This window comes from Dromiciops gliroides, chromosome 2 (genome assembly GCF_019393635.1).
Source record: "Dromiciops gliroides isolate mDroGli1 chromosome 2, mDroGli1.pri, whole genome shotgun sequence".
Taxonomy (NCBI): Eukaryota; Metazoa; Chordata; class Mammalia; order Microbiotheria; family Microbiotheriidae; genus Dromiciops; species Dromiciops gliroides.
The window spans coordinates 408,353,227-408,366,540 of NC_057862.1; the positions used below are offsets into that span (position 1 = coordinate 408,353,227).

At 38.1% G+C, this 13,314-nt stretch overlaps 1 protein-coding gene across 1 annotated transcript in view; it reads right to left on the bottom strand.

The window, feature by feature from the left end:
* The window catches only part of LONP2 (lon peptidase 2, peroxisomal), a 127,931-nt gene that overhangs the window by 46,292 nt on the left and 68,325 nt on the right, over positions 1-13,314 (bottom strand). The window contains exon 11 of the mRNA XM_043986715.1: positions 10,795-10,928. Coding sequence (XP_043842650.1) covers positions 10,795-10,928 — 134 coding nt within the window. The remainder of the gene's footprint in view (positions 1-10,794; positions 10,929-13,314) is intronic.

The window sequence follows — 13,314 nt, forward strand, 5'->3', positions numbered from 1 at the left end:
CAAAAGGGATAACTAACTGTTCTTAACCATTTGTTTCAAATAGGGAATAACCCAATTCATTACTTATGCATTCCAAGAAATATCACCAAGCAACTGTTTGGACACCTGAAAAAAGGAGGGCATTAGTGGAAGGTAGAAAGGGATATACTTTCTTTGAAATAACCGGAAAACAAATCAGACTTTTGGAAAGATACTGTTCTAAGGTAAGAAGAAAATTAAAAGAAAAAGCACCAAGATTTACTTATTCAGTGTCATATTGGACAATCTAACAGAGAATGACAATACAGAGCTAGAAAAACATAATAACAAAATTCATCAAGACCAAAAGAGAATCCATTTTTTTATAAATGGGAAGCCTACCACTACCAGATCTCAGACTACACAACAAAGCTCTAATCATCAAAACAATTTAATACTGGGTAAGAAATAAAGAAGTTGATCAGTGGAACATATTGGGCACAGAATATACCAAGGAAAATGTGCACAGTAACCTAATGTTTTACAAACCCAAAGACCACAGCTATTGAGACATGAACTCACTATTCAACAAAAATTGCTGAGAAAGCTGTAAGTTAGTCTGGCAGAAACTAGGCATACACCAACATCTCACATCATATATCTACATAAGCTAAAAATGGGTGCATGTTTTCGACATAAAGGGTGATATCATTAGTAAATTAGTGGAACATGGAAGAAATTACCCATTGGATTTGTGTGGAGAGAAAGTGTTCATGACCAAATGAGAAAGAGGTTCACAGGAGATAAAATGGATAATTTTGATTAAATAAAAGTGTTTGCACAAACAAAACCAATGCAGCTAAAATTAGAATAAAAGTATGAAACTGAGGAAAAAATCTTTGCAGCAAGTTTCTCTGATCTAGGTCTCATTTCTAAGATATATAGAAAATAGAGTTAAATATATGCAAAAAAAGAGCCATCCTCTAATTGCTAAATGGTCAAAGGATATAAACAAGCAGTTTTTAGAGGAAGAAATCCAAATTATCAAGAGTCATTTTTTTTTAATGCTCTAAATCACTAATAATTAAAGGCAAATCAAAACAACTCAGAGGTATGGTCACACACTTATCAGATTGGTTAAGTTGAAAAAAATGGAAAATTACAAATTTTGGGCTGTGGGGAAACAAGTACTCTGTCACATTGCTGGTAGAGGTGTGAATTAGTCTGACCATTTTGGAAAGCAATTTGGAACTACATCCCCAAACCTATAAAATTGTGCACAGCCTTCTGAGTCAGCAGTACTACTAAGTCTTTACCCCAAAGAGATCAAAGAAAGAGAAAAAAAGACCAATATGTACAAAAATATTCATAGCAGCTCTTTTTGTAGTGGCAAAGAATTAGAAATTGAGCCCATCAATTGAGGAATGGCTGAACAAGTTGTAGTATATAAACATGATGGAATTCTATTTTGCTATAAGAAATAATTCAAGAGATGGTTTCAGAAAAACCTAAGAAGACTTGTATGAACTAATGCAAAATGAAGTGAACAGAATGAGAACAATTTATGAAGATAATGAACACTGAAAGACTTAGTAACTCTGACTGACAAAATGGCCAGGCACAAATCCAAAGGACTTATGATGAAATAGCTACCTGCCCTACAGATAACAAATGGATTCAAGAGTGCCACCTGAAGCATCTTTGGGGGGTTTGGGTTTTTTGGACACAGCTAATTCGAGAATTTGATTTGCATAACTACACATATTTGTGATAGTCTTTGTTTTTCTTGCCATCTCAATAGTAAGGGGAATAGGAGAGAGAAGGGAGAATATTTGGAACTAAAAATAAAATAAAACTGAATTTTTAAAAATCATCAGAATGTTTTAGGACTAGAAATTCACAGAAGGTAGAAACAAGGGCTGCTTGGTTTTCAATAACTTTACAATATTTGCCACCAATATGAAAAAGAAATATACACAACAGCCCATGTTATAGACTGGAGAGTGGATGTGGTGGAAGAATAGCAGAGATGCTCTGTGAAAGGGACAAAAGCATCTGCTTTTCTGAAAGAGACAGCTTCCTGATTTGGCCATAAAGGAACAACAAGTACAAATAAAATCAAACACACAAGGCAGGATAAGGGCTCCAGGCCTTGAGGGCAAGCTCAATAGAAGGAAGCTGAGGGGAGGCAGTCTGGGTCATACAGCAAAAGGCCCCAGGGAAGCAGAACCAGAACAACAACAAAAAAAAGACTCTGACTTCTCTTGATGACTAGGATTTGAAGAGGCAGAGGTTGAACAGCAAGAGAGAAGAAAAGCAAACCCAAAAAAGGATCTCAAGGGTTTTAAGTGCTTGGAGGAAGCAAAAAAAGGAGGGGAAAATAAATCAAAACACAAAAGACTTCCCCCCACTGTCCCCAGGACCAGGGTGGGCAGAAGAAGCCCTAAAGGCTTTGCTATTCCCTGGCACCCCCATTCTAAGTGCATTCTCTTTTCCTTTCTTCTCCCTTACAAAGAACTAGCTAATGGCTGAACTTGGTTCCATCATTCAGTATATTTGGACCTTAGAATGTTGTACATAGGAGATATAACAGAAGTCAGTAAGTACTGCTCTTGGTTTATATGATTTGGAAGGTTTAGATTTGACCACTCCAAGGTTCCCTGGTCTTTTCAGATGAACTCTGAGCTTATCAATCCATTTCAAAATGTATTTAACTCTAAGGTTCTCAGAAAAGAACAAAATGGCTAATAGGACAGGGCAATCAGCAAGTTTCCTTCCACTACCTTTGAAGCCAACCTATGGTTTCCCCTTCTGAAGGAAACCAGAACCAGGAGATTTGAGATATCAGCCAAATACACAGATACATTTCTTTTTCTTTTTCTTTTTTTTAAGTGAGGCAATTAGGGTTAAGTGACTTGCCCAGGGTCACACAGCTAGTAAGTGTCAAGTGTCTGAGGCTGGATTTGAACTCAGGTCTTCCTGACTCCAGGGCTGGTGCTCTATCCACTGTGCCACCTGGCTGCCCCTACATGGATATATTTCAACATGCAACTCCCAAAGAATAAGAAGCAGAGCAGAACTTGGGGACAGTTGTATAAGATTGTGATGAAAGTGCTATAAGACTGTGATACATGTGTGTGTGTGTGTGTGTGTGTGTGTGTGTGTGTATTTGGAATGACACCTCCCTGCTGGGAGGGACATTGTGAGCTCTGGCCTGAAAAGAAACCATGTGACTTTGGCGTCCAGAAGTGACCTTTCTGGGGTTTCAAAGGTCAGATCAGCATCAGGAAGTGATGTCTGCTGCCTGTGGGTCCTGTCAATCAGTGTTACCAGACAATTAGCTTGGAGCTGTGCGGTGGATGGCCCTGTTTCCTTTTTCACAGGAGGCTTCTGGGAAAAGCCGCAGGGGAGCGAAGTCTTTTCGTTTCCGGATCGGGGCTTGGTGGCAGAGACAGGCAGGATAGGAAGAGCAGGCAAATCTCATACTTTATACATGTGCTTCTCTTTACTAACCCCTAATATACATTAATAAGTACTTAATGCCGAAAGATTGGTGCTATACGTTTTCTAATTTAAGGCAACCATATTAGATTTTAGACATCACAGCTAGAATTTTAGGCCCTTTCTTTCTTTCCTTCTTTCTTTTCTTTCTTTCCTTCCTTCTTCCTTCCTTTCTATCTACTATTGTGATGTGATGTGCTATAAGAAATGATGAGCAAGATGCTCTCAGAAAAACCTAGAAAGACTCACAAGAACTGATGCAAAGAGAAATGAGGAGAACCAGGAAAACTTATACATAGTAACAGCAATATTGTATGGTGATCTACTGAGAATAACAGCTATTCTCAGCAATGCAATGATCTTAGACAGTTCTGAAGGACTTATGATGAAAAGTACTGTCCATCAAACAACTGGTAGAGACTGAATGCAGATCTAAGGTACTTTTTAACTTTATTTTTCTTGGAGGGGGGGGTTGGTCTATGTTTTCTTTCACAGCATGACTTTCATGGTGGAAATGTGGCTTGCATGACTACAGAGGTCAAATTGTTTGCCTTCTCAATGAGGGAAGGAGGGAAGAGAGTTTGGAACTCAAAATTTGAAAAAAATGCTAAAACTTTTTATATGTCATTGCAAAAAAAATTAAATATTTAAAAACAAAAAAAAAACTTGGGGGGGGGGAGAACGAACACGCAACTGCCAAACTAGGTCAGACCAACCATCCGTCCAGGCCAGCATTCAGTTGCCAGCCGACAATTCAAGGAATGTTCCGTGAAGGGAGTGTTCCTCACCAATGTCCCCTTGAAGGTTTGGTACATCCCAGTTCTTTGGCACAACTATTTATGGCAGATTATCAGTTAGTCCAAATCCCATGTGGCACTATTTACATTTGTTATCTATTGCTTGGGTTGTTTACTACACCTCTCACTATCTGAAAGGCTTCTTCTTCCAGGAAGTCTTTCTTGATCCTCCTAGTTGACAATTCTCCCCTTCAGACCTCACTTAACTCTCTAATGTACTTATTGTGTTATACTGCACACCACAGCTATTGTGGGGGTTTTATACCTCCTACTGAACTGTAAATACCATGGGGGTAGGAGTCCAGTCTTACACATCTAGATGCTTTCCCATTGCCTTCTACTTACTGCAGGCCCCTAAAAATGCTTTGTATTTTGTTGTCACCTATACTATGTTTTCAATAACATATATTAGTTGATAACTCACTAAGAAGCAGATTTTTCTTTCATTTCTTCACACAGATCATGATAGAAATGGCCTAAGACCCTGAATCCAAGAGCCTTGGAAATGGCAGTGCCTTCCCCTAACTGCCCAACCTTCTCACCCAATTTCCAGATAGGAGCAATCATTGTGGCCAATTTTCCTCACTGCTGATCAACTGCCACTGCTGGGCAGGTAAGCCCAAGAACCCTGGGAGTAGCAATGCCCCTCCTAACACTAACCCTGTTTCCAGCCATGTCTTGGCAGCCATTATCCAGGGAATCAGCTCTTCTGGAAATGAGGCCTGGCAGCTGTTCCTGTGGGTACTATGGCCTTTACCTCCTCAGCAGCCATAGCTCCTGAAGATGCAGAAAAAGTTCTTGTCACCAAAGCCCTCAGCATTGACAAAAGGTTCAATTTCAGATATGATTTCATTTGTAGAAATTACTTTAAAGAAGAGGCATTGCCATCGGCTTTGCTCCTGTACCTTTCGTACCATGGGACCTTTCCACCTGACTTGCAGCTGGTATCTTTCATATACACTATTTTCCTCATCAGAATGTGAGCTCCTTGAGATTGTCTTTACTTTTTATTCATATCCCCAGTGCTTAACACAGAAAAAATGTTTTTAAAAAAGCTCATTCATTTAATCATCCACAGGATATTCCCTGTGGCAATCTCTACAGAACATAGTGGGGGTCCTCTGGAATGAGTAGTGGACTTGGATAGACCTGGGTTCAAATCTAGGCTCTGACTTTTACTAATTGTGATCTTTAGCAAATCATTTAACCTGAGTCAGTTTCATTTATAAAATGATGCATATACTTGCCCGATCTCTCTCACAGAACTGTTGTGAAGCAAGTACTTTGAAAATTTTAAAGCATTACATAAATCTAAGTTGTTTTCATTATGGGTCAGAGACTCAAACTAAACAAACAGATATAGAGAGTTCAGGAACAGAAGTTCTCTGGTGACAGTGGAACGCAGGGCCTGGATTTCTGCCTGGCATTTGAGAAGGAATATTTCAAATATTAAAATCCTCCTCTGATGCATTACCTTGGCATGGCCCTAGGTTTCTGAAGGCTAAGCAAAACTTCAGATTGCAAGCTATAGCAGGTCCTTCTGAAAAGTTTTAAAGAATCAAAAGACCATTGGCAAAAAATTAGCCCAACAAACTTCAAAGAGTGTTGGCCACCATGGCTATAGTCACTCACAAAGGCCCTCTAATAGGGGTGGAAGGAAGATTGTGATTGGTATTGGTACACGGAATATCCATATGGAGGAAACCACAGATGAAGTTTTGAAGTTTTGAAACAAGTATCCCTAATAAGTGTGCAGCTGAAAGGTTTAATATTTTTGAACCCCATGGGAGTAACCCCCACATACAGAAATAGGCAAAAAACCATGATGAAGAGGGAGCACTTAGGTCTTCAGCTAAAAACAAGTTTAGAGCAAAATAGAAATTTGGCCACATGCATTTACCTTGATATCTAGGGTAGCACAGAAAGGAAAAAAGTAACATAAAGGACATTTGGGGCATAGTGAAAAATCACACAACTGGTTTCAAAGCATGAATGTACCAAATAACTCCCATATTTTAAAGGAAAGTATACATATTCTATAAATGTTTCTCTTCTAGCACAGATGAACTAAAGGCCCCACCTGCCTTTTAGACTCCCCTTTCATTATTCAGTTTGCCTACTGCCAGTAAAGACCCCACAAACACAAAGACAACCGTTCATAGCTCAGGGCTTTTGGGACTGCTCCAAATGGGTTGTCAACCCAAAATACTAGCGTTTCTGCCGGTTTTGAAGCCCGTGGCCTGCAATTACTTCTCTTTCTGGCAGTAACTCTAAGTCCAGCACTAATTTTAACATTATAAATAACCCCCTTACTGTATTACTTGAACTTTCTAATACAGCTCCCTTTTGTTCTGTACTCTCATAGTAAATAATCCATTTCATAATGAGAGAATTCCAGCTATTAGGGACCATTTTAACTTTGTGGCATGAAAATCTTTCTGATACAGAATATTTTCTCTTTTCTGAAAAATTTCTATACAGTTTGAGACTAAAATGCTGTGGATTTCAAAAGAGGATACCTTATAATTATTTTGTCCATAAATGACAAGCAAAGGTTTGTTTTAAAGAAAGATTTTTATAGCAAAACAAGTATGAGAAAAGAATGTACTAACAATGGCCTGGATTTGTTATTTATTCCTTTTCGTGTTCTAATACTATTGTAGGAAACAGAAGGAGTCATTTAATCTATCCTCCTGCCTCTACGGTTAAAAGTCATTTTAAATAGATAGGAATCTATACTAACTTAAAAAACTTTCAATAAAGAAGGCTGCATGATCAGTTTCAGGAAGCTGTCTAAATATTTCAACAAGCCCTAGGTATTTTGCTCAATAAACTTAACACATAGGAAAAGACGGTTAAAAAAATTTTTTTTAATGTTGCCATGAAATTATTATGCCCTCACAGAGTACACAAGCTGTTTGAGCTAGTCATTGTCTATTTGTGGGTTGGCTTTAAATAGCTAATGTGATTAGAGCCATTATTAAAAACATATGGGGGCAGCTAGGTAGCACAGTGGATAGAGCACCGGCCCTGTATTCAGGAGGATCTGAGTTCAAATCTGGCCTCAGACACTTAACACTTACTAGCTGTGTGACCCTAGGCAAGTCATTTAACCCCAACTGCCTCACCAAAACAAAACAAAACATATGCAAAGTAAATTAATGTATGTTTAAACATTATGCAATGCAGTTTATAGCTATGGGAAAGTTCTTTTAGTGGTAATTCTTATTGAATAGCATGGTGTACAAGATAAAGACCTAGGCTTAGAGTCTGGAATATTTGGGTTCAAATACTGCTTCTGACTTATACTGGGTCAGTGTGATCCTAGGCAAGTTACTAAAGCTCTCAGTGTCCCAGGAAACCAAATTAAGTTATAAAACAAGTGTTTACCTACACCTACATTTGTGGAGAGAGTAGCTTATGAGAAAGAATGGATTTAATGGGGGGAAGTGGAAAAGGGTCTGGTGTGTGTGTGTGTGTGTGTGTGCACACATACACATATACATATGTGTACATACATATATGTCTATATATACATATAGACATGCACACTTATACACACATGTATGTAGGAATAGCAAAACATAAGATGACAAAAAGCTAGTCTTTGAGTCAGGAAGACTTGAATTGCACATTTGCCTTGGATATAAACTGGCTTTGAAATTGTGAATAAGTAGTCAGGTAACCTATCAATCTCCCAGGCCGCTAAGTTGCAGGACAAATTTGGGGAGTTCTCTGCACCAATGAAATCACAGGTCTGAACATCCTTTGCTTATTACCAGCACACACATAGACATACACACACAGACACACACTCTTTACCCTCCTAAAACATAAATGGTACTACCCAAAGTATTTTATTAAAGTAAATACATTTCATTCTCTACTTTGATTATTTTTTTAATTATAGGACAGACAAAGCCAACTGAGTTGCCTGAGGGTAAAGAGGGAGTCTGTAAGTGAATGGAGGAAATGTAGAGTCCTCAGATAGATGTAGCCTTCCATTCCAGATCATAAAATCTGGCCAGAAAAATCCTGGCCTCTCTCCCAACTCAATTATGCCATATGAATATTTTAAAGACCTTCAGTTTTATAACTGGCTACACAATCCACATAAATAGAAGGTAGACAAGGCAGAAATAATACACCACAATAGGTTTTCCAAAAAGATAAGGTTTTGGAATGCAGTCAAAAGACTCATCATTAGGATCTATACTAACACAGACACCCATCCCCAGGTTTGCCTCATCCTTCTCCTATCTCGAGCCCTAATATTGGTCATTAGGGCCTTACTGCAGGGATAGGGGATGGGGCTGAGGTTTGAGGAAGAAAGCAGAAGTTATAAAAGATAATTTAAAGCTGACTTCTGTCAATTCAAGAGAGCTGTATTGACTTCAATATCTCAAGAAATCAACTAAGTACACATGAAATGGTGAAAACTGTGACAGTAAGAAGATTTTCAAACTCAAGTATTTTTGAACCCATTTATAAGGCCCATAGGAATATGGATTTCTTGCAAAGATTTAAAATACCTTTACAGAATGCAACATGTGTTTTTAAACCCAATAACAAATGAAAAATGTGCAAGTTTTGCTTAGTATTTCACCCATGATATACTGATTCAGAACATCAATTCTCATAATGAGCAACTGTGGAAATATTTTGACAATTCCTCTAATGCCTAAGAAATCACATATTATGAACTGTTGGTGAAACAATTCAATTAAAAAACTCATTCCTCTTAGGATGTGAAATGAGAATAGTTTTTTGAAGCGAGTGTTTTACTGGCTCCATATGTGAACAATAAACAGCTGGAAAAAAAGCTTTTTCTTGGCTAGGTTCTTGACTCTTATTTCAACAGCTTCCATGTTGGGATTCACCTTTATACCCATGAAAGAATGCTCTTTCTTTAAAGTGATACTGGGATGAGAACCAGTGAAAAGGAGTGAGTGCAGTAAGAACCTCAAACAAGTACTGCTTGTGGAGTAGAGAGAGGACAAGCAGAATCAGGGACAACTGGCAAACCTTCTATTATAGCAAAGTCAAACTGGGATGATATCAGAATTATCTGTTTGGAAGAAGGCTTAATAGGGAGCCATTTTGAGAACAAAGTATGAAAACAGAATTATTGACCATCAAATGGTAAATGCAAAGAATACAAAGAAACATGGAAAGACTTAAATAATACAAAATAGCAGATCCTAAAGAACACTTTCTACAGCTGTGTAAGTGAATACAATTAAATGCTAAGAAAACAAGTTAAATGCAACGGATGAGGTTGGTATTACCTTTGCTAAAGTTAAAGTATAAAAGAATACTTTCTTTTAACAAAGGATACATTATAAAAGGGTAAGATTATCTTCTTTTCCTTAATAGTTTGGGGGACATATACTTTGTAGTTTAGGAACTGCTATATTAAAACAAAGTTTATTCATTAAAAGAAAAGAAAAAAAAAGTTTGGAGAAGCAAACTTTTTGGTTGGTGATCATTCCTTTGTCCAGCAGAAGATATTTTTAGGGGAAGGACTCTTGCCATCATATATAATAGAATCACAGTTAGAAGGGACTAGAGTGTTATTTATGTTAACATGTAATGGGTTTACTATTGTTATTTGAAAATGAATTAATAAATATTTTATCACTTTTAGTTTCTAATATGTCAAATATCAATAGTTAGAACTCAGATAACAAAACTCTTTGGAGTGCCTGACAATTTTTGAGAGTGTGAGGGGATTGTGAGGACCGTTTGATTAGATGAATGCTAAGGTCTATACCAACTTCAAGTCCATGATCCTTTGATCTCATACTTAAGTCTATGGCCAAGTGAAAACAAGCACTCAATGAAATCTTGTTGCTGCTACACAGCACAGGGCTGGGTCTAAGACTAGGTGGCAAAACAGTCTCTTTCTGGAAAAGGAGATGGAGAACCAGAAAGCTTCAGGCAAATCTATTTAACATGACAATAGCTGATCTAAAAGAATTTGTCTTGATTATGAAATGAGAAAGGCCTGGAGCAAGAAAAGGTAGCCTGGGTTAGAATGGTGTAACTGGACCAGTGAGACAGCCATGCATTGTCCCAAGTAGTTATCCTTCTTAGAACATATTTATAAAATCAAAAGAAGAGCACCTCCTCTGACCACCAGAGCAAACATTAATTCTGATGCATTTCAGCACAAAATCTACCATCCTGTGAATTTCTGATGATAAATGTATAGCAGTCAGGGTCAAAATGATGCAATAAATTATCACACAGAAGCAATGACTTTGTAAGACTAGAAAAAGTTAGTGGGTCCCCAGAGACTGAGCATCCTGCTCTGTTCTAGCAGAGTCCAAAATACAAAATAAAACCCTCTAGAGTTTAGAAAATAAATTCATCTTTTGTTCCAAAGGTTTTTCTCCATAAGATAGCCTTAAATAGCACCTTCCTGCTCCTTTCACGACCCTAATAAATGGTAGGTTCATGCTCCCTGCTCCACCAGACAATTATTGGGCCATCTGGCTATGGTTTCTAGGCCCCAGTTCACTCAGGGAACACTGACCTTCTCCCTCGGTGCCCTCAGAGCGCTCCAGCTTCGTGTCTTTGTGCTGTCCTTCAGCCACTTTCACGGCCACTGCTCGGCAGATAGCGCCAAACTTTCGGTCCAGAGAACGTACGCCGGCCTCTCTGGTGTACCTAATGCCAGGAAGAAAACACATCCCTTTAGAGGAGCACAGCTCAGATACCTTCTTGTCTTACTTTATGTCACTTGCAAAAATGGAAAGTGGACCTTCAGGCCTACTTGTAAAATAAGAGAGGAAGACCTAAGTACTGGTATTTATTTTTTCAGGCAGTGGGTGGTACAGTGGATAGAGCTCTGGGCCTGAAGTCAGGAAGACCTGTGTTCAAATCCAGCTACAGGTCCTTATTACATGTGTGACCATGGGCAAGTCACTTGACCTATGCATGCCTCTTCTGTAAAATGAGGCTAACAGCAGCACCTCCCTTGTTGGACTGTTGTGAGGATCAAATGAGATAATATTTGTAAAGCATAGTGCACAGTGCACAGTGGCTGGTACAGACCAAACACTGTATAAATAAATGCACAGGCCCTTCTGCTGTGCTGTATGTGCAAAGTGATGTGGCCATTGTTGTTTCCTGGCTTCTGTTATCTTTATATTGAAAGTCTCTTTGTTAATAAACACCTTTAAAAATACTCTCAGACATGTTTTTGGTAAGAACTTAATTTCTTTAGTAAACTATAGATCACCTTGTACTATTAGCCTATATTGAAACATTAATTCTTGGTCCTTCAGCTACATTATCAAAGTAAATCTGGTCACATTAAAAAAAAAAACCAACATTTTTGGCTATTTCTTTGTAAGATGATCTTTAAAGTTAAAACCCTACTTTGGCACTGAAGAAAAAATATTTCTAGATACATTTAATGCTTTGGGTATTTCCTCCCCTAAAAATATCAGGAAAATGAAGGTTTTTTCTTTATCCACCAAAGCAAGACAGTGACTGAGGCAAGTATTCAAATTCTCACCAGTACCCTACCATATGTTTAGGCTGCTCATGTCCATTCCCTAGGTTTTCAATGAGGAGACTTCCCAAGGAATGGAAGGATGCCAAGAATGCAGTGATTTTATGAGCTGGGAAGCCAAAGTGTTCAGGGATACATAAGAGATGCTACATGTGTCTCATGTGCTATTGGCTCAGTACAACAAACCATTCATAGAATCACTGAGTTAAAAAGGGCTTTGGAGAGGCTCATCTAATCGATTCTGGTCTCAAATTTTAGTTGAATTTGGACTGGTAATTCAGAATTTAGTGTAGGTTTAGCTGACAAAAACATAGTGAAGGAAGGAAATAGTAGGCAGAGTCAGATATACACCTTAGCCTTTGGGAAAGTAGACTTCAAAAAGTGCAAGGAAAAGATGGTCCAAGACAACAGCTCAAGATTCTAATGGTTCTAATAGTTCAATAGGACAGGAAATACCCAAGAGTGAAACTAGGACTATAAAATCACAAATGATTCCAATGAAGAAGAGGAAAGCATCTCTGATGAAGTCCAGTATGAAATGGACAAATGGACACACACATACACACACACATATCAAAGAAGAGATACATGACTAATGATAAATATGAAAGAGTGACATGAGGCCTCAAGAATAGTAACCTGAAGGCTGAAGCCCAGAATGACCTGATGCTTTGAAAGAAAATGCTGGAAGGGGATGGGGGGGTGGGGGAAGGAGTGCACATAGAAAGGATGGCAGATTGGGGGAGGTGGTAGGCAGAAGCAAAACACTTTTGAGGAGGGACAGGATGAGAGAGATAATAGAATAAAGAAACAGGATGGAGGAAAATACAGTTAGAAATCATAACTGAAAAAAATTTTGAAGTTTTTCTGATAAAGGCCTCATCTCTTAAATATACAGAGAAATGAGTCAAATTTATAAAAAAGAGCCATTCTACAATTGATAAATAATAAAAAAGAATAGTTTTCAGATGAAGTAATCAGTTATCTATAGCCATATGAAAAATGCTTGAAATCACTACTGATTAGAGAAGCACAAATTAAAACAATTCTGAGGTCTGCAAATCTATTAGATTGGCTAATAGAACAGAAAAGGAAAAATGACAAATGTTGGACGAATGTGGGAAAATTGATCCAGTAATGTGCTGTTGGTGGAGTTGTGAAGTGATTGAACCATTACGTGGAGCAATTTGGAACTGTGCCCAAAGAGCTATAAGACCATGCATACCCTTTGACCCAGCAATACCACTAGGTTGGTCTCTCAAGAGATAAAAAACCAAAAGGAAAAGAACTAATATGTACAAAAATATTTATAGCAGCTCTTTTCTGGTGACAAGGAATTGGAAATTGAGGGATGCCCATCAATTGGGGAAAGGCTGAACAAGTTGTGGTATATGATTGTGCTATAAGAAATGATGAACTAGATGCTCTCAGAAACACCAGAAAAACCTGGACAGGCTTACACGAACTAATGCAAAATTAAACGAGTAGAGCCTGGAGAACACTGTACACAGCAACAACAATATCATAAGATGATCA